This window comes from Microtus oregoni, unplaced genomic scaffold (genome assembly GCF_018167655.1).
Source record: "Microtus oregoni isolate MIOR12 unplaced genomic scaffold, Mior012 000007F_ref0000211, whole genome shotgun sequence".
NCBI classification, from domain to species: domain Eukaryota; kingdom Metazoa; phylum Chordata; class Mammalia; order Rodentia; family Cricetidae; genus Microtus; species Microtus oregoni.
Window position 1 is genome coordinate 37742383 of NW_024543066.1, and position 22473 is coordinate 37764855.

General features: G+C 39.5%; 2 protein-coding genes across 2 annotated transcripts; both read right to left on the reverse strand.

Annotated features, from left to right (window-relative positions):
- Positions 1–1545: 1545 nt before the first annotated feature.
- On the reverse strand, positions 1546–1803 carry LOC121451121 (anaphase-promoting complex subunit CDC26-like). The gene has a single exon (XM_041656649.1). The coding sequence runs from the start codon at positions 1801–1803 to the stop codon at positions 1546–1548; it is 258 nt and encodes an 85-aa protein (XP_041512583.1).
- A 2286-nt stretch (positions 1804–4089) lies between these two features.
- LOC121451015 (cysteine-rich secretory protein 2-like) lies at positions 4090–22071 on the reverse strand. Its single transcript, XM_041656466.1, has 7 exons — positions 22003–22071; positions 15222–15338; positions 10644–10731; positions 9012–9154; positions 8489–8586; positions 6605–6693; positions 4090–4217 (listed from the first exon to the last, which is right to left on the reverse strand). The coding sequence occupies exons 1-7, from the start codon at positions 22069–22071 to the stop codon at positions 4090–4092; spliced, it is 732 nt and encodes a 243-aa protein (XP_041512400.1).
- Between the last annotated feature and the right edge of the window lie 402 nt (positions 22072–22473).

The following is a 22473-nucleotide window of genomic DNA, read 5'->3' on the forward strand; positions in this document are numbered from 1 at the left end:
GATTTATTCATTTCCTCTACCTTTTTGTTTGTAATCTCTAATTGTTTATGGCAGTTTTTCACCTCCTGTTTAAGGTCTTCTATTATTTTCGTATAATTCACTTTTGAGTCGATTTCTTCTAATTCTTCTGGAGTAGGGTGTACAATTCTTCTTATTTCGGGATCCATGGATTCTGGTGATGTCATGTTGCCTTTCAGGTTGTTGGAGGAATTCTTGCATTGGCGCCTTCCCATCTCTTCCTTCAAATGGAGCCAGGAGAGGCCTGGTGTCTTGGTCCAATCTTTGCTGTGACTGACTCTCTGGGAGTATCTCTTCAGTGTAGAAGCAGGAACCGTCCCGTCCAGATGGAACTCCTCAGCACCGAAACATGGATGCCTGGTAGTCCAATGACCCGCGGACAAAAGAGAGAACTTGGGGGGCAGGGCGGGGACGAGTAGAACACAGGACACCCTGCCTCAAAAGCTGAAGGTGCTCGTGCTCCCTTTCGGGGGTCCTTGAGGCCTGCCCAGTATGCAGGCACTCACCGCTCTGGGTGGGTAGCCTTTGTGTAGGAGCAGAAAACCGTTCCTGAGCAAAGGACCTAGCAGAAAAAGTGTGGAGCAGGAAGAGGAAGCTACACAATTCCCTTTTATCTCTACCTTCCTATTGATATCAATCAGGAACTATCCAAAAGCCTGGGTAAAACCCAGCAAATGAGTCTCTTTGAAACTTGATTCCAGATGTTCTGGCTTCCCCAGCCAGTACTTCTGTCCCTAAATTTTATGGTAAAATGGGGCATGGTGCAAAAGTATCCAGAGATCAGATGGGTTCCTGCTGCACAGATTCTCAGACGCGTCCCAAAGGAAGAAGAATTAGAGTGGCCCGTGCTGTTGGAAATGTCCGTGTTTCCCTCGCTGTATAAAGTCTTTCTGTAAATGAATCTGACTCTTCGTTTTGTTTGTTCATTAGAATCCAATCTCCATGAGGGTCGGAGTCTTTGTCTTGGTTTGGTTTGTTTTAGACATTCTGAGACAAGATTTTACTCTGTTGCCCAGACTAGCCTCCAACTCATGAGAGTCCTACCTCAGCCTTCCAAGTGCTAGATTATAGGCATGAACACACTCATCTGGAATCTCTGTTGCTTGCACGATGGTCAGCAGTCACCAAATACTGAATAAATGGGTGAAGTGCAAGTTCGGGGATCAACTGCGGGTTCGGGGTCCTTTTGTAAAGACAAGGAGGATGACATCACCTCTGGCAGCGTTTGCCTCTCAGAACTGGGAACTTCATTGCTTTTAGGGATGTCTCGCATTTTTCCAAAAATATATTTAAATTTAAAAACAAAAATCAGGTAAATTTTCCACAGTTCAACTTTCCAGAAACAAGCCAGAATTTGGCTTCTAGCTTATCAGGAAAGTTGAACAGCAGTAATTTCATTCAGACATTATTCCTCTCTGTAGGAGACAGAAAACATTCTTGGTTGTACACACTTAATTCTCTAAATCTGTTCTGTACTTCTGACATCATTTCATTTCATTCCAGAGGTCTGGCATGCAGAATTCATGTCTAAAACTCCAAGTTTCCAAATTGAGATGTGCGGTTGTTGGGCTTAGGTTGGGGTTTATAACCAATTCGATCATTAATCATTTGTTCCCGGCTTTTGGGGTCACTGCTAAGCCCAGTGGCCCCTTCTCCATCACTGGTTCCTCCACCTTCCACATCTTCCTTCTGTTTCTTGCGTGTCTCCAAGTCCTTCCGAACACTCTCACACTCATCAATGTCATTGAGCTTGAGCTCCAGGCGTGTTGGTTTCCACCGCAGCATACTGGTCAGCGCTGGCAGTCACACCCAGGGAGCTACGGGCTATCAGAAATGGTGAGAGAGGAAAAAACTTCAGGTGGCGAATCTCAGCTACAAACAGATGAATTCAATTCACAGGATTATCCACAGGCTCTAACCAGGTCCTAAATGGTGAATCATTCATTAATCAGATTCTTCCTGCGCTGAGCTGTGAAAACAGACAAGAAAACAGACTATGCCAGTCTGGTGTAAGAGCAGAATTCAGGTGGGTCCTTCCAGCGCTGCATGAGCACTTAGCCCAGGCTGGGCTGTTCAGGAGTAGCTGTGGATGTCAACTCCCTCTTTTCAGGCCTCTGCAATTTCCCAGAACCTCAACTCCCACCATGACGCCATTGCTGCATGGCCTGAACTCGGAAGATATGTTTTTAAACTCAAGATTGAAACCAGAGAACACAGAAACTCAATTTGTTCTGTGAAGTTGAAATTGTTGGAAAGTCCCCAAATGAAATTACTAAGCAGCACTTTGTGAGATTTCTTATCCTGGAACACAAGGGTGTTCCAGTATCAAACAGTCTTCAAAATGAAGTACATGTGTGTATACATGTGATGCAAGAATACAGACTTGAAAGTTCCCCTAGCAAAGCATGTAGAGAAAAGGGTATGAGATGTGAGGGGTCTCCAAGAGCTTCCAGAACAATTGCTAGTGTGTTTCCTGCTTAGCAAAGATCTACCATAGACTTGAAAGTCTTTACCAAACTAAAGGACAAATCATCCTGTCTACCTGACTCCCACTGAGTCATGGAAGTAGCTTGGAGACATTTGTAAATATGACGTGTGATAGTTAATCTTGGTTATCAACTGACTACATCTGGAATCAGCTGAAACCCAAGCAGTCTAGTGCAACTGTGAAGGGTTTTTCTTGATTTGACCATTTGAGGAGAAAAGATTCACACTAAATCTGGGTCATTGTGTTCAGGAGATCCACCCTAAATCTAGGCCTCACCTACTGGTGGCAGCCAACATAAGCAGACATGGAAGAAAGAAGCTTGTGCTTTTTGCCTGCTTGTCCTCATTCTCATGCTGGGAAATTCATCTGTGAGTGTAGCTGAGGGATTCCTTCACTGATATTAGAACCTATTTCTTAGAGATTCCATGTAGACCGACGATCAGCTGAGACACCCAGCCTTGTCGACTGAACCACTACCAGATTCTTGGACTTAGTCAGGAGACAGTCATTGTTGGATTAACTAGACTACAACCTATAAACCAATCTAATAAACCATCTTTTAATGAATATAGATCCATTCCATCAGTTCCTGCAGAGAAACCTGACTAATACATGACTTTCCAGAAAGTCAAACTAAAACAGTTCATTTGTGAGTACACTGTTATGACACTGTATTAAAAAATTTAAAAGGGGAAATGATACAAAACAGATTATGAGACAATTGATTTCTCAAAGCAGCAATGAAGAAATGTTATTTCTGTAGATTTCCACTGACATTCATGGGTCTACAGCAAGAATGAATGTGCTTAATAATAGCAATGAATCCTCTAGGTTTACAATATAAGGTCATTTACTCTAAGAACTTGTTCCAACTCTTAGTTCCACAACCACTTGACTTTAAAAAGACATAATATATAAATGTCACATAAAAATTAAGCTGGGCAGTGGAGGCGCACACCTTTAATCCCAGAACTTTGGAGGCAGAAGCAGGTGGATCTCAGTTAGTTCCAGGCTAGCCCGGTCTATAAAGCAAGTTCCAGGACAGGGTAACACTGTTACACAGAGAAATTCTAAAAAAAAAAAAATATTACATGAAAAATGCATCTGTGTAGTTGCTGAAGTTCTTTATTGAAAAGGATGATTGCCTGTGTTTAATTAAAAGGACATAGGACAAATTCAGATGTCAGGCTTTATCCTGGGAGACACTGTAGAGTAGATTGGTGGTGACGTTATTACAGTCCACTATCTTGTTGCAAGTTGCTTTAAGACACACATAGTTCTCTTTTTTTCAAAGTTCTAATGATGAATGATGACCTGTGTTCATACAACTTTCAAAGTTCTGCATCCAACTCAATCCACTATGTTTAAAGCGCCAACATTGGTAATAATCAAAAAGTTGTCATCCTAAATGACACCTTTTTAAATAGCCGTATGAAAGAGATTTCTGTGTAAATGCAGGGAGGGAAAAGCTTTGTCATTTGGGATCCAACTTATCACTAATCTCCTCTAGGTTTCCCTGGCATGCCTCAGCTGAAAACTGCATCCCCTTTTCATGAAGTCCTTCTTGCTGTGCCCTGGGCATGTTAATGGATTTTGTTTTCACATAGGCAGGTAGCCTTGCACTTTTCCATCAGCAGTTCATGTTCACAGCCTGCTGATTTCTTCAAGGCCTCACAGTTACTAAGGGAATCTTCAAACTCACAGCTATTGGCTGCAATGAAAACAGTTTGGGTTAACTTATTGCCATTATCTGAAAAGCAGAAAAGTAGCAGCAGAAAAGCCCACCCATTAAAACATCCATGGAGAGGTAGAAATGAGAAACACACTAGCATTATTGCCACTGTGGTGGTCTCAAGTGACCCAGGGAAGACCCATTGGCTGAGGCCACTGGCTCACCCATCACTTTTTCTTATTTTTAATTCAATGGCATATTTCTAAAATGAGTTTACTTACTTATATCCCCTGGCAGTCAAAGAGAAAAAGAGATATAAGCATATCTATAACTGCTGAGTCTGATGCAGAAGCCACTAGATAAATGTAGCTATTTTGGTGCATCATAAACTCAATTAGTTTCTTAGCCTAACTCGGTCATTTCAAGTACCCAAGATCACATTCGTGGCTAATCTTCTCAGACAGATGTTACAGAGACTCCTCTTATCTCCCATTCTGGAAACCTAACTTTACACTTTCAGGAGTAAATGCCCTTTGTGAATGGGCTGAAACAAGAACAGTATGCCATGTTTTCCTCAGACCCTCAAAGTTGATTATTTATGGGTGTTAGTATTCAGGAATCTATACTGGCCTGCCGTTGGGGTTCTGACAGCTGTAGCCACACAGAGCCTAAGAGCACCTCCTGAACACATTCACTACATTCCCTTCTGAAAAGGTCCTGCTCACCTCCTATCTTTCTCTTTCTCTCTGTCTCTCTCTGCCCCCCTCTCTGCTCCTCTGCCTTTCTGTGTTCCCCCTTCTCTCTCTCCTCTCCCCCTCCTCTTCCCTCCCTTCATCTCTTCTCTTCTGCTGCTCTGGTCCTCAGAAGTCAGTCTCCCCCCTTCCCTTCCCACTTTTTTATGTTCCCTTTCCCCTAATAAAAATCTCCCTAGCAGAGAAAAATGTTTAGCTCAATAAAATCAATTTTAAAAAAAAAAAAAGAACCTTCTATGTGAACTCTGTCACATGGTGTCATTCTCTTAGGCTGCTTTTTAAAAGTACAATTATTGGGTATGGTCTCTTTGAAGCCCTCCTACAATCTCAAGGACAGAGCATTCTAATAACTTTGCTTCTAATTCTGGAGCAGGAACCAAGCAGGTATAGTCCATCTACTCCTGGCAAGCATGAAGACAGCACTCGGGCCCCGTTTATTTGGCTCACAATGCAACAATACCCATTGCAGCATTTAAACTGTTTCCCCGCTGCTTCTGAACTTGCTCCCATTTGCGATTTCTGTATCCTGGTGCCAGAAGGTTTTAGGACACATGACTGACACCTCCTTTTATTTAAAAAATTTCCTGTTTTATACTCACTGAAAGTAGGGTATATTCCTAACTGTTTAGCAAGTAGAATTCTGCAGAGGTATAGTGATTCAACACATTTTCTTATTAGTCTGTAGCTTTGATACTAATATTTTAAAATTATAGCTATAGAATTGAGTCAGGAATGATGCTAAATAAAAGAGAACATATTTGAAAGGTAAAAATCTCAGTGAGTGATTCAATTCTGTCATTAACAGTAATTTAAACAAAAAACATTTGAAGTGTTGGGCCCCAATAGTTATGCCTGTTTCTGTTAACGAAAAATAAGATACATGGCTTTTATGTTATTTATTCATTTGTAGCCATGTTTTCTCTATAAACCAATAGTATATGCACATTAGATATTGTAATTAAATATTTGCAAAAAAAACTACCACCCAATTATAGGAAAAAATGATAATTTTAAAAGTAAATAGTATGTTTCTAAATATACTAGAGAAATGAAAAAAAAAATCAACATTTTTTTTCAAAGACTAGTACTAGGGGATGTAAGAGGAAAAGCAGGATCTCAATTCATGCAGGTATACAGAATATGAATTTTTTAAGTTATGAGAATTATGTGTGCCTGCAGGTCTATATGTCCAGTACCTGCATTCAGGTACCTGAAAGTGGACTTCAAGTATCTTGAAACTGGAGTCATGGGCAGTTATGAACCACTAAGATCAGTTATGGCAATGGAACCCAGGTCCTCTGCAAGAACAGCAAATGTTCTTAATTGTGGAGCTATTTCTCCAGCACCATGATTTGTTTTTTTTTTTTTAATATCACTTTGGGCCTGTTGATATTAAGTTTAAAGAACAATACGTGAATGACTTGCAAGGTGAATAATAGTCTCTGCACATCACTCTCACCGAGGGTAGAAGGTCCACTATGTAGCTCAGGTAAAATTCTTCTCATTACAAATAAAATATAAGTTAGTAAAGTGTATAAACTATTTATTTAAGTGCTTCTCCTGAGTAAATTTTTTTCTTCTTCTAAGAATACATCACTTAGCTGGTTTAACCGTTTCCAGATAGATAACATACTGACTGTCTTATAACCCACCAGTGGCTCCCCTCACACTTACTGCATAATCCGTTATCACAGTTATTGGGACAGCTAGCACACGGTTCCCCTTGCTTGTAAGGAGTGCCCTTTGTCAACACATTGTTACCGCTGAAATTTAAAGCATACAATTATTTTTCTCTCATTGCTCTTTTATAGACCAAAGGATCAGTGAACACATGTTCATGGTTATGCATGATTTTCAATTTTGTTTACATCATTTTATAAACAAAACTGAAAATACTGATTTCCACATCATAACTCAGACAACAACAACAATTAAGAACACACTTCACACATGAACCCCTTTGCTCTAAGTTGCTGTCTGTTGCTAAGATAAAACAATGACTAAAAGAGACTTTGCGGGGGCGGGAAGGGTTTTATTTGACTCATAGCTTACAATCTGTCATTGAGGAAAGTTGTGGCAGGAACCTGGAGGCAGGAGCTGAAGAAGGCACAGTGCAGATTTAAATGCTGCTCACAGGCTACACCCAGGCTCAAGTTCAGCTACCTTTCCTTCAGGCTAGGTCTACCTACCTAAAGGTTGCATGGCCAGCAATGGGCCAGACCCTCCTACATTAGCCAGCAGAAAATGGCCTCACAAACAGGGACCCGGGCCAATTTAGTACAGGAAATTCCCTAATTGGAAGCTTATTCCCAGCTGTGTCAGGGTGACAACCAAGACCAACAAGGACACACTGTCTCTCTAGCCACAATAATTCATCAAACTAAGTAAGGAAATGGAGGTAACTGGCATCTAGAATTGTCCCCTTCAATTGCCAGACAGATGAAATCATTACTAAGGCAAGACACTCCCAGGTGTGGGTTTAGGAATCCCATCACTCTAGAGAAAGAATATCTCATAAATGGCAGTGGTAATAGAAAACTACTAATATTGGAAAGCTGAGCTAGTCCACGGTTACTCTAAAATCGAAAATAAAGTTTCAGCATTTGTTTTCTGGCTGAGAGTGAGTTCATACCGTTTGTGCATGGCTAGTAGCATGTACTTAAGCTGCTCTGTATGAGAATTGTATAGTTACTATGAAGAGAATGTCAGTTTGCATTGAGTCTCGGTGTATTGAGCACACACTTAGAGAAACAAACCATGAGGGTTCTACACAAGCGCTATAGGTTCATCCCCCAGCTTCCTCCCTCTATCCATTCCATATCTGGTTTCTTGCATCTGCTCGTGGGATGCTTTTATGATCAAGGAATAAATTTAGTTACAAATCTCCATGGTCTGTGAACTTTCTCTAGTCAACGTTAAAAGATGTATTGGCAGAGAAACAAATTCTGAGTTCTAAGCTCTCCTACTCAAGTCTTCTTTCACCTGAGTAACCATCACTCAACAAATCTAACAAGAAGCGTGGTCCCCACCCCTTCCAAAGAGTAAGTAAAATTAAAACGGAAAGTATGTTGTGGCTAGACACGTGGAATAGCAAAGTTTGCGTGACCGATGTAAGGTTTTCCTATTTTGTAGGTAACAAGGAATCGAAATATTTGAATAGAAAAATTGGTGAAATCAAGTTCAATCCCTTTTGCAAAACAACTGATTATTTACCCTAGCATTAAAAATGTAAAGTCCTGCAGTGTGAAATTAGCAAAACAGATAACGTGAAACCTGAGAAAAATTCACAACGCAAGGTTCCTTGAATGAAGGACCTAAGGAAGGATAGTTGAAAGAAAGGACATCATTTCATCAGTGAAGATGGAGATCTTAGATCTTTACATTCAGAACTGCACTCGTCTCTGACAAATTAACATTGCCTAGATCTTCACAATAAAACCCTGACATTTGCTCTTCACTTGGTGGGGTTACATTTCTGATTCTGGTTTGCTTTATATAATAACTTTCAAATATGAGTTTGCAGGTAAAATTACACACAATTCTGAAGTGCGTACTTACGCAGGACAGTATTGGCAAACGTAGAAATATTTTAGGGTATTTTGATTGGGACAGTAAGCAACTCCACATCCAATTTTGTAAGATGAATACCAAACAACCTACAAGACAAATGCTTGGATGTTTAATAGAAAGGTGGTAAAATATTCAAAAATAAATATTGCCCTATATAGAATATAAATATGTGGCTATAATAGTCATTAACATTTACCATATAAAATTTTTATTTTGAGTATCACAGTAATAAAATTTTATTTTTAATACCTTTTAAAACTAAGCATGTTATGTGGGATCACTATTTTATCCATTTGTAATGAAAGGTTATACTGCATGCTTTCCTATCATTAATTCTCCAGACCCTGGGCATAAATTAATATATCTTAAGGAATCAATCAAATGACAGAACTATATAATACCCACTCAGCCTGTCTCCTCAATTGAACGTAGGAATGGGTCATCTGCTGGCAAAGCTTTTGTCATTGTTTTGCAGTGTTTATTACTATGGCATCTCCATCCATCTGCTCACCTGAGTATAATGTCCAACAGCTGCACTGGGTTGTGCTCCTACACCGTAAGTAAAATATTCATTTTCGTCATACCAGCTTTGAATTAAGGTTGACCAAGGAGTAGGGTCACTTGACATATAGAGATTTTCACCACATCTGGTACCTGGGAAGGAAAATATTTATGAGGAAAACATTAAAACATTCAACGGCAAAATAAATTGACTATACAGCAAAATGCTGTACTTGCCATCGTGCCTATGCTGGGTAATTGTTGGTTGAGGTGGGGGCATGGTGCCTGCTTCTTAGATTAATTAACTAATTAATAGATTAATAATATATTAATCATATGAGAAGACAGTCATCTCAGACAGTTAAGCTGGCCTAAGTATGCAAATATTTGAGGCGGCTGTGAATGCTCCATTCTGTTAAATGGAGAATGTTCCATTCTTCTCCAATTGCACTGTCAAAACTGCAGCTAACTCGGCACTAAATTCTTTATGTGTGTATGTGTCATGTGCTCTCAGCATTGTGATGCAGGCCTAGGAAAGAGAAGGGGTCAACAATTACATGTTTTCTTAAAATATTCAGCCTCCACGATTTTTGATTATGATTTCAAAACATCAAGTATTTTGCAGCAAAACTAATGAACAACTGAACACAATCAGGTGTATATCATAAAAATAGATATCAGAGCAGGGCGGTGGTGGTGCACACCTTTAATCCCAGCACTTGGGAGGCAGATGCAGGCGGATCTCTGTGAGATCGAGACCAGCCTGGTCTACAAGAGCTAGTTCCAGGACAGGCTCCCAAACCGCAGAGAAACCCTGTCTCGAAAAACCAAAAAAAAAAAAATAGATATCAGAATACTGAACAGCTGTGCATTATCAAAATGTGGGGGCAGGTGATGAGATTTTGTAAGGCTTCAAGAAAAACATCTAGTGTGACCTGACTTCAGTGTGTTCTCTGGCCTGTCTTTTTCTCCCTAATGTTGTTTTTCTAATTTGAGAATTTTTGCAATAAAGGATGCTGATGGGGGGAGAGTCTTCTGTTTTGTGTTAATTTCATTGGTTAAGTAATAAAGAAACTGCTTGGCCTCATAGGTTAAAACATAGGTGGGAGGAGTAAACAGAACAGAATGCTGGGAGAAAGAAGCTGAGTCAAGGAGTCGCCATGATTCTCCCACTCCAGACAGATGCAGGTTAAGATCTTTCCTGGTAAGCCAGCTCGTGGAGCTACACAGATTATTTGAAATGGGTTAGATCGATATGTAAGAGCTAGCCAGTAAGAAACTGAAACTAATGGGCCAAGCAGTGTTTAAAAGAATACAGTTTCCGTGTAATTATTTCGGGGCATAAGCTAGCCATGTGGGCGGCCGGGGTGCTGGGAACTCAGCCCCGCTGCTCGTATTACTACAGGATGCCACATGCTCTGCTGTGCTTCTGAGCTCAGAGAGAACAAATGATAATCACATGAAACATTTGCATAATATAAACAAACATGAACCACGTTATAATTATATTTAAATCATAAATGGCTTGGAAAGATAGCACTAATACCATTTATGTGCAAATTATTAATGTAATATCCTAGAAATACCTGATATTGTTGAATTTATTCACTTATGAAGCAGTCATATATATAAAAGTACATACTGGTTTTTCGGGTTTCTGGATTACTGTGCTCTAAAGTACACTTATCAGCCCACTTCTGAGCATTTCCGGTTGTTTCTACGCTCCATTCCTAAATATCAAAAGAAAAAGAAAACTACATTTAATGATCCAACCATAACGAAAGCATATAATTTGATTGGTTAGCAAAACTTTAAAATTTCATTGGAAGATTTTTCTAATTATGACTGTTATTAAAATGTCTCTTTTGCATGTTTTAATTTTGTTTCCACAGGAAGAGAAGTCTATCAAGGTTATGTAAAAGGGCAAAATACTCAACAATAAAGCCACATCTATGATGTTTGTGAATGATGCTAAATACTGATACATGTGAAGCGCTCTAATGATGTTTTAATATTATAAGGTGTTCTGAGTTATTCCAAAGTTCTTTGATGCCTATTCCTTTCAGGTGGAAGAGATGGGCTTGGATGAGATAAAGGGATAGTAGTATTGTGTGCTGGAAAGTAGTGTATATGAAGAAGAGTGTAGTATTGAGAATGGAGAGATGACTCTGTGACTGAGAGAACCTACTTCTCATTTGCAGAAGTCCTGTGTTTGGTTCCCATTGCTGTCCATAAACCAACTTCTAGTGGGGATCTAATGCCTGTGCATGGCCACCCTCACACACAGAAACACATAAAAAAAAATTCCTCTCAAGAAGTAAGACCCTGAAAGACAGAAAATGCCTTGATGCGTGCCAAGGAAAGACAATGAACAAAATGTTTCACACAGGATTCTCAAAGGGTTGGTTTCTAATTCTGCCTAACTTATTAGATAAAAAACCTGAAATGTCTTTTAGCCATGTTGAAAATGAGAACAATGGACTCTTTCTCACATAAAAATGAATAAATAAATAAATTAGTAAAATAGCAAAATCAAAACAGGAACTCTAGGCAGCAATGTCAGAGGTGCAGCAGGTGGCAACTGAGCTTCAGGAGATCAGACACAGAGCACTGATGGCTGAATCTCAAATAGGCCCCAAGGGTTTCAAATCCAGAATAGTCTCTTGCTATTGCTGTCTTGGCATATTTGCTGCTGACAATTTTCTCTAGTATCAGGCATGGTGTCAACAGGTGTGGGGAGAATTCCACTGCTTTTAATGTTGTGTGATTATCTCACAAAAATATCCTGTTCTGCTGGGCATTTTTACTTGTGGATTATTATGAGGATGATTTCCACCTAAGCCATGCTGTTTAACTGAAACAATGATTTATGCAATAATAATGTTAGTTTAGATAGAATTTTGATGATTAAGGGTTTTAACAAACACAGTAAGGGATTGTGATAGGGGTTAGTTTATTTTTTTTTATTTTTTTAATTTATTTATTTATTAAGGATTTCTGCCTCGTCCCCACAACCGCTTCCCATTTCCGTCCCCCTCCCCCGATCAAGTCCCCCTCCCTCATCTGCTCGAAGAGCAATCAGGGTTCCCTGACCTGTGGGAAGCCCAAGGACTGCCCACCTCTATCCAGGTCTCCTAAGGTGAGCATTCAAACTGCCTAGGCTCCCACAAAGCCAGTACGTGCAGTAGGATCAAAAACCCACTGCAATTGTTCTTGAATTCTCAGTATTCCTCATTGTCTGCTATGTTCAGCTAGTCCGGATTTATCCCATGCTTTTTCAGACCTAGGCCAGCTGGCCTTGGTGAGATCCCAATAGAACATCCCCATTGTCTTAGTGTGTGGGTGCACCCCTCGTGGTCCTGAGTTCCTTGCTCGTGCTCCGTCTCCTTCTGCTCCTGATTTGGACCTTGAGATTTCTGTCCGGTGCTCCCGTGTGGGTCTCTGTCTCTGTCTCTTTTCATCGCCTGATGAAGGTTAATATTCCTGAGGATGCCTATGTGTTTGTCTTTGGATTCACCTTATTTAGCTTCTCTAGGAACATGAATTATAGGCTCAATGTCCTTTATTTATGGCTAGAAACCAAATATGAGTGAGTACATCCCATGTTCCTCTTTTTGTGTCTGGCTTACCTCACTCAGGATAGTGTTTTCTATTTCCATCCATTTGTATGCAAAATTCAAGAAGTCCTTGTTTTTTACTGCTGAGTAATACTCTAATATGTATATATTCCATACTTTCTTCATCCATTCTTCCGTTGAAGGGCATCTATGTTGTTTCCAGGTTCTGGCTATTACAAACAATGCTGCCATGAACATAGTTGAGCATATACTTTTGTTGTATGATAGGGCCTCTCTTGGGTATATTCCCAAGAGTGGTATTGCTGGATCCAGGGGTAGGTTGATCCCGAATTTCCTGAGAAACCGAAACACTGCTTTCCAGAGTGGTTGCACAAGTTTGCATTCCCACCAGCAATGGGTGAGTGTACCCCTTTCTCCACAACCTCTCCAACAAAGGCTATCATTGGTGTTTTTTATTTTAGCCATTCTGACAGGTGTAAGGTGGTATCTTAAAGTTGTCTTGATTTGCATTTCCCTGATCGCTAAGGAAGTTGAGCATGACCTTAAGTGTCTTTTGGCCATTTGAAGTTCTTCTGTTGAGAATTCTCTGTTCAGATCAGTGCCCCATTTTATAATTGGGTTGGTTAGCCTTTTACGGTCTAGTTTCTTGAGTTCTTTATATATTTTGGAGATCAAACCTTTGTCAGTTGCAGGGTTGGTGAAGATCTTCTCCCAGTCAGTGGGTTGTCTTTTTGTCTTAGTGACAGTGTCCTTTGCTTTACAGAAGCTTCTCAGCCTCAGGAAGTCCCATTTATTCAATGATGCCCTTAGTGTCTGTGCTGCTGGGGTTATACATAGGAAGTGGTCTCCTGTGCCCATGTGCTGTCTGGAGGCATTACCATCCCTGACTTCAAACTCTATTACAGAGCTACAGTATTGAAAACAGCTTGGTATTGGCATAAAAACAGAGAAGTCGACCAATGGAATCGAATAGAAGACCCTGACATTAACCCACAAACCTATGAACACCTGATCTTCGATAAAGGAGCTAAAAGTATACAATGGAAAAAAGAGAGCATCTTCAACAAATGGTGCTGGCAAAACTGGATGTCAATCTGTAGAAGAATGAAAATAGATCCATATCTATCACCATGCACAAAACTCAAATCCAAATGGATTAAAGACCTCAATATCAGTCCGAACACACTGAACCTGATAGAAGAGAAAGTGGGAAGTACTCGATAGGGGTTAGTTTAGTGGAAAAACTAATATAGGTAAAGACAGGATATGGTGTTGCCACCACCTTTGACAAAGCAGGCTCTGCAAAGGATAGACATTAAGAACAAGGAAGTGTCACCAGCTAGAACTTAGGAATTTCTCTTGAGGAGTCACATAGAGTGTAGCTTAGGTTAATGATTAAAAAAAAACAATTGTTTCCTAGACAAGGCTAGCTTAAATTCTCTTAGTCTCCATCTTGGGAGATGTGTTCATAGGTTTCGGTGTGCATCATAGCTGAAACAAAGCTTTACATAATGACCAAGGTTAAGTTAAGATGTCTTTGTTAATGGCTTTAGGATAGAAAATCTTATGGAACAGTTTAAAAGTTTAGGAAGGCAGTTGATTGAGGGACTCTTTGAGGTCAAGAAACAAGAACAAATATAGCCATGTTTTTTCTGGGTTTTTTGGGTTTTTTTTGGTTTTTCGAGACAGAGTTTCTCTGTAGCTTTTGTGCCTGTCCCGGAACTAGCTCTTGTAAACCGCCTGCCTCTCCCTCCCGAGTGCTGGGATTAAAGGCGTGCGCCACCACCGCCTGGCTATAGCCATGTTTTTATTAGCTCACATGCCTTTCTTTCTAGGATGGGTTGGTGATCAAGGGGATGATCAATTCCTTGTACCCATTTCTGCATCAACTTCCTGATATAAAAAAAAAACTGTTGATGTGTGGGTGTGCACCCTGAAAATTTAAGGTAATACTGACTGATTCCTCTTCATAAATAAAAGTTTATATTTGTTATTCTTTTGAGATTTTTTATATTACCTTCTGAGATATAGAAGGGTGGGTCTTGGACCTTCCCCAAAGCAATATGCCCTCTCTGAGGAATGGATAGGGGATGGGGTGGAGGGAAGGTGGAGGGAATGGGAAGTGGGGAGGTAATGAGAACTGGGATTGGTATGTAAAATGAAAAAAAAAAAGATAGTTTGTTTTCCTTTTTAAAAATAAATAAATAAATGTAACTACACTGTAATTTTATATTGTTTAAATGAATCTGTTGGGTTTTTTAAGCTGTAAGGGAAAAAATAAATACACAGAAGGGATATTTCTGGATAGAGGTAATAAAAGAAATAAAAAGATGAGAGGGAGATAATAGAGAAATCCTAAAGGTGGTGTGTGTGTGTGTGTGTGTGTGTGTGTGTGTGTGTGTGTGTGTTTTGCGCATGTGTGTGTGTTATTCCCTTTTTCGCTGGCCACAGATAAGTCTTACCCCCTCAGAGAGAAAAATCAAATTGAGTGTGCTGACTCTGTTGTTCCCGGCCCCCAGTTCCTGAGTTGCTGAAGCCTGGTCCTTCCAGAAGTAAGGAATGCTTTAAACCATGATGTTAAGTCATCTCCAGCTGTTCCTCCCCCACAGCTGGCTCACCTCATTTCCACCACAGTCTCTTACCATTTTTAGCATGTTGCTGGCTGTGGGGTTAACTGCTCTCCGCAGTTCATTGTGCTTATTCACAATCTCTCTTTGAACTTGCACCTGCCCGGTTAAGAGGGCAGCAAAAGCAGGGTCCTGGGGGAAAAGAACTTTTAACGTTTTTGTAGATGACAAACAGTGACAAAATTACTTCGACAACAACAAAAAATAATCACTTAAAATTAGTATCCCATAACATCACCCAAATAGAAAAGTATTAGTTGTTCGGCAATGCCAATACATCTGCGTCAACAATTTTAATAGGAATAAGTAGACAGAAGACTTGGAAATGATGAGTAATTCATTCCTAGACAAAAACTCCTCTGAGGTCACAAATGATATTTTCATATTTTATTTCAGCTTTCATTGGTGTGGGTGTGTATGTGTGTGTTAATGCAGTCCTGTAAGAGATGGTTCAGGGAGGTACTCTGAACATGACCAGAGAATAAAGGTTGATCAATAAATATTGATCATATTGGCCAGATACAAACCATGAGACTTACAACAGTGCCTGCATGTTAGACTGGTGCAATAGGACATCAATATTAGGAAAGGAACACACCACTTTTTGATTGAATTTAGGGCCTATTCCATGAGCTGGAACCAAGTTCTGACAACGCTAAAGTGGCAAAGAACCTGAGACTACATGGGCCATTTGATCTAAAGGAAAACCTACTATTATTCTGGTACAGGAACATAACAATAAAATAATGACATATCGCTATACTATAGATCAGTGCATCATTCAGGTCTCATCAGAGAAGCCTCTTCTTTCAGTAGAGGAGAACTTTCAGTAGACCTACAATAGGCCAATGTGCAGAGAGTAACAGACTTTGGAACACACCGTCCTAAGTGAGATGACCGAAACAAAATCGTCCCCACCACACATACCACCACCACCACCACCAAGATTCAGGGATCTATGCAGAAGAGGGAACTTAATGTTGCTAAAGGCAAAAGTGATGGTGACTCCAAGAAAAAAGTGTATTCCAAACACAAGACCAATACACATATGGACTCACAGAGACTGTGGCAATACACAAAAGATCTGCAGAGGTTCACCAAACAAAAATCCCAGGCTTGAGAACTGAAACTTGACATGGAGTCCCACCCCTAACTGAGTAGCTATCTGCTGGCAAAGAAAAAAAATCATTCTTCTCCAATGAAGTATCAGTGTCTTAGCTAAGGTTTTTGCTATTGCTATGAAGAGACACCATGACCTTGGCAACTCTTATGAAGAAAACATTTAATTGTGGTGACTGGCTTATAGTTTCAAAGGTTAAGTCCATTATCATCATAGTGGGGAATATGATGATGTGCAGACAGGCATTCTGTTGGCTACACCTTAGCTTGCAGACAATAGGAAGTTGACTGACTATCTGAACAGTATCCTGAACTTAGGAAACCTCAAAGCCCACCACCACAGTGACACACTTCCTCCAACAAGGTCACAACTACTTCAACAAAGTTATGTCTCCTAACAGTGTCATATCCTACAAGATTATGGGGTCCAATTGTACTAAACTTCCACAGTGAGTACAACTGTGCTCCAGGGCAGGCCCTATGCCCAAGAATAGTTTGTCAATCACAAACAGATGCCATTATGATTTTACTTGTTTTGGCATTTTTTATTTGTATTTTTGTTTGTTTTGCTTTTGCATTTTGGATTTTGGTTGTGATTTTGTTTTGCTTTGTTTCGTTTTGTTAGAGAGAGAGAAAGAACATGAAGTTGGGTGAATATGGAGATGGAGAGGATCCGAGAGGAGTTGATAGAGGGGGAAACATAATACATATCAAATTTAGATTAAAAATGAGATAACATTTTGTCATCAAACACTCAAAGCAGAAGGCCTAAGACTTATCCTTTTGCATTTGTTCAAACCACAATTAGGTATGGTGAGGGAACCCCATGATCCATAGACGACAGAGAAGATTGCTCTCTGTGGCATCTGCATTTGTAATAAGACTTGCAGATTCAGTCTTAATTCCCATCTCCTGTCCAGCACATGGGCAAAACCATTAGGCAGCACATTTTCCAAGATTGTTCAATACATACTTCTTAAATATTTTCAAATGTTTCCCACACAATTAGAGGGCAGCAAGTTCATCTATTGAATGGAATGTTTCTTACTTTATTCAGTTTACTAGTGAAATGTGATTGGTCCAGTGTTCATATTTTCAGCTTATCTTCATGATCATATGCACATGGCAGCTAAATCTCAGAGCAGAATGGGACTTTTGGTTGTTAGACAGGTTCTAAGCTTAAATTTATACAAAGGTGCAGTGTTCCAAGTGTGTGAGCAAGATTCTGAAGTATGTCTAATAGACACGCTGTTCATAGTAGGTTTTCTGACACTTTGGAATAAGTTACTTGACTGTTCTTCATAATACTGAACTCCCTCAAGACTCTCAAGTTTCTATTCTCATGCTTCTGATTACACAGCATTGGCCATTTTCTACCCTCTGTCCATTTTGACCTCTGCTTTGTGTTCCTAAGGACACAGACTATTAGATAATGCCTTGAGCTAGCAGAAGCAGCACAAACATAGATTCATACTTGATAGTGGATGCAAAAACAAGCATCAGCAATGACCAATCCCAGAATTACCAAACATTCCCATGTTCCCGTTATTCTCAAAATGTGACTTAAATTAACTTCAAAACATAAAAATATTGGTTTCTAGACAGGAGGAACAATAGAACCAGATCGAAGGCCCAGATATTAATTCACACACCTACAAACATCTGATTTTTGACAAAGAAGCAAAAAAATATACAATGGAAAAAATAAAGCATATTTAACAAATGGTGCTGGCATGACAGGAAACATAACATGTAGAAGATTGAAAATAGTTCCATATCTATCACCATGCACAAAACTCAAGTCCAAATGGATCAAGCACCTCAACAAAAAGCCAACCACACTGAACCTCATAAAAGAGAAAGTAAGAAGTACACTTGAATGCATTGGCACAGGAGACCACTTCCTAAATATAACCCAGTAGCACAGACTCTGAGAGAAACGATTGATAAATGGAATGTCCTGAAACTGAAAAGCTTCTGTAAAGCAAACAGCATAATCAACAAAACAAAATGGCAGCCTACAGAATGGGAAAAAAATCTTCACCAACTCCACATCAGACAGAGGACTGATCTTCAAAATATATAAAGAATCCAAGAAAATGGTCACCAAAGAGCAAATAATCCAATAAAAAATGGGGTATAGAAATAAACAGAGAACTCTCAACAGAGGAATACAAAATGGCTGAAAGACACCTAAGGAAATGCTCAATATCCTTAGCCTTCAGAGAAATGCAAATCAAAACAACTCTGAGATTTCATTTTACACCTGTAAGAATGGCCAAGATCAAAAACACTGATGACAGCTTATGCTGGAGAGGATGAGGAACAAAGAGAACACTTCTGTAATGCTGGTGGGAGTGCAAATTCGTACAGCCCTTTTGAATATCAGTATGATGATTTCTCAGAAAATTAGGAAAAAACCTAACTCAAGACCAAATAAACCACTTTTGGATATATATCCAAAGGATGCTCAATCATACCACAAGGACATGTGCTCAACTGTGTTCATAGTAACATTGTTTGTCATAGCCAGAACCTGGAAACAACCTAAATGCCCCTTGACTGAAGAATGGATAAGGAAGGAAAATGTGGTACATTTACACAATGGGGCACTACACAGAAAAAAATTACATCTTGAATTTTGCAAGCAAATAGATGGATCTAGAAAACATCACATATTGAGTGAGGTAACCCAGACTCAGAAGGACAAGTATCATATGTACTCACTTATAAGTGGCTTTTAGTCATAAAGCAAAGAAAACCAGCCTACAATTCACAAGAGAGAGATAAACAAATCTCATCTACATGGGAAGTGGAAAAAGACATGATCTCTTGAGTAAATTGGGAGCATGGGAGCATGGGAGAGGGTTGAAGGGGAGGGGAGAATGGAGGGGAGAAAAAATGTATAGCTCATTAAAATCAATTAAAAATGTGTTTTAAATGCATTAAAATTGGTTTCTTAGGGTAAGAAATACTTTCTGATTGTTATTCCATTACGTTTTGTCTTGAAATTTCTATGTATAGCTATGATTATTTTTATATGAATATCAATAGAGTTTTATTGGAGAGGTCAGAAAGTAAGATATATATCAAGTCTAAAATTACCAAAAGTCAGAATCTATCCTTAAGAGTTCATAAGGCATAAAAAATATGACTTCTTCAAATCAGGAATTCACCAAGGCCAGCTGGCCTGGGTCTGAAAAAGCATGGGATAAAACAGGACTAGCTGAACATAGCAGACAATGAGGACTACTGAGAACACAAGAACAATGGCAATGGGTTTTTGATCCTACTGCACGTACTGGCTTTGGGGAAGCCTAGGCAGTTTAGATGCTCACCTTACTAGACCTGGATGGAGGTGGGCGGTCCTTGGGCTTCTCACAGGTCAGGGAACCCTGATTGCTCTTCGAGCTGATGAGGGAGGGGGACTTGATTGGAGGAGGGGGAGGGAAATGGGAGGCGGTGGCAGGGAGGAGGCAGAAATCCTTAATAAATAAATAAATTAAAAAAACAAATCTGATAGGTGAAGTCTATATGAAGAGAGATCAATTTATTAAGGATAACAAACAGTTCACAAAAGATGATTCTTGGTTGGGATTTTAAAAGATGTACAGTTTTCATCGGACCAGAGAGAAACATAGAAAGTCATGCTGAGAGAGATTATCAGTAAGCAATTAGTGGTGCCAAAATCCAATGACATCTCACTGGATAATGACTTTTAGGAACAAAGGCCAAGAGTTGAACCAGGAAGTAATAAAATTGTGAGGTCCGAAGGAAAATCATTTAAGGAAGAAAAGATGGAAAACTGTTATAAAAAGTCTTTGGGAATAAGAAGCAAACTTCCTCCAGTCTAAGAATTTGGCTATTATAATGACATCTTGAAATTTGCGGGCAAACGAATGGATCTAGAAAATATTATATTGAGTGAGGTAACCCAGAAAGACAAATAACATGTACTCACTCACAAGTGGCTCTTAGACATAAAGCAAAGAAAAACCAGCCTACAATTCACAATCCCAGAGAACCTAGACAACAATGAGGACCCTAAGAGAGACATACATGGATCTAATCTACATGGAAAGTAGAAAAAGACAAGATCTCCTGAGTAAATTTGGAGCATGGGGACCATGGGAGAAAGATGAGGGGAGGGGAGAGAAAAGGAGGCGAGTGGAGAAAAATAAATAGCTCAATAAATAGAGTTCTTTTTAAAAAGTGAAAAAAGAAAAAGAATATTGTAGGGACCTAGCACAGTATCTGTCATATAAAAACGTCCAATAAATATAAACTATTTGGGAAAAACAAATGTGATTCTCAGACTGGTTTCAGTTATGAATGCCAAATAGGAGCTGAACAACTATCAAGGTCTTAATTTCTAGCTAATGTTGAGTTCTAAAAGTCATAGAAGAGTATGAAAAGAGACAACAATGATGATAGTATCTCACATTTGCAGGCTTCCAGGTCAGAAGGAGAACTCCATCTGTGAGCCTTACTTACACACACCGACAAGGATGGCTGGCCTTGTTCATAAAATCATGTGTGAAATAGGGGGTCTGAATTCAAGATTCCGCACAGTAACAATATTATATGTGCTAATACCAAGATCACTGATAAACACAAAAAGATTTTAGAAACAAGTCCAGTTATTTGTAAACAATAAAGAAAGAGATAAATATACTGAAACAGGAAAAGAAAATGTAAATTTTATTTCTGAGCAACCACATAGAAATGGAAAGAAACAAAGAACATAGAAAATCCTTGGAGTAGAAGACCCATAATTAATTAGCTCTTTAAATCCATATTACATGCTGTCTCTTTAAAATATGAGTTGTGCGTGACATGTGATTTTAATTGGAGATGACCTATTAAAGTGTGAAAGTAAATTTCAGCAATATCAATATATTTATTTGTGATAAATTGAGTAATTGCCCCCTAAATATAACACATAACACATTCAAGAGATCTATAAATATGGTCTTATCTGGGAAGAAAATGTCTTTACAGAAGTAATCAATTCAAGATCTTGACACAATATTATTCTAAAGTACCTAATTGGAACCTGAATATCGGGCCCAGTGATTTCCTGAGAAACACAGAGGAGATTATATGAACAAGAAGGAAGAGGTTGGAGTGACATAGCCATCTGCCAAAGGGCAACAACAATTGGCAGAAGTCACTATAAGAGAAAGGAAAGAATCAGTTCCTTCCTAAGTCCACCAGAGAGACCTCAATTTCAGACTTCTAGCCCCGACAGTTGTAGAGAATACACTTCTACTGTGTTCACCTGGCAAGTCTGGTAATTCTTAACAACAGTGCTATGAGCTTTACTATTATTTAACCAATTATATGAAATATATTATCTGTTTATTGACCATAGAATACTAGTGAAGTCTGTTGTGGTTGGACTTGTGCTATGTTGTTCACACCTGTGAACCTTCTCCTTGGAATATACTTTGGCTTTTCAAGTATCCCAAGGGCACATGTGACTGCAGGCCACCACAGCCATGAGAGATGGAACAGAAGACTTAGTCCCCTATTTCTGCCTTCTAGAGAAGTGCTCCATGACACCCATAGGCACTTTGCCACCTATCAGACACTCTGCATTCTTCTGCTCTCAAAGTGGCCTGCCCTTTTCCAAAGTTGACGCGTGCTCTGAGAGGATGTTCCCACCTTAACTTACCTTTCCTTCTGTGGGCAATGATTGCAGTAGCAAAGCAAAGAGAAACGGCATCACCTGGAACCAAGCCATGGCTGGAAGCTAGAAAAGCGAACAAATATCTTCACTGAAGTCGGTCGTGCTGGGACACAGGAGGGGAAATCAAGCCACCTGGGTTATATGCCAAGTGCCTGTAACTCCCAAATTCACTCACAATTTAACAGGAGTCACTATATGGCATAAATAGAATGACAGTGAAATGCTGTCATCTCTAAAAAGGACATGGACTGTAGACCTTGATGGCTGCCCTTGACTTACACGTGTAGTGACTTGGGAATTCCTAGCATCTTCCTGCAAATGTCTGTCACCTTTTCTTCATCCAAAAGGGAATGTGAAAAACTCAATGATTCCTTCATAGTTAGTTAGGTTGCTGACACTCACCTTCCATCTTATTATTAAGAGAGACGGTTCAGGATTTTTTCACTGTGTCTCATC

Coding starts and splice junctions, on each gene's coding strand:
- LOC121451121 (XM_041656649.1), bottom strand. CDS start 1,803: ATGCTGCGGTGGAAACCAACACGCCTGGAGCTCAAGCTCAATGACATT.
- LOC121451015 (XM_041656466.1), bottom strand. CDS start 22,071: ATGGCTTGGTTCCAGGTGATGCCGTTTCTCTTTGCTTTGCTACTGCAA. Junction 6,694..8,488: donor GTTTGCCAATACTGTCCTGC/GTAAGTACGCAC, acceptor TTTAAATTTCAG/CGGTAACAATGTGTTGACAA. Junction 4,218..6,604: donor CTGTGATAACGGATTATGCA/GTAAGTGTGAGG, acceptor TTTTCATTGCAG/CCAATAGCTGTGAGTTTGAA.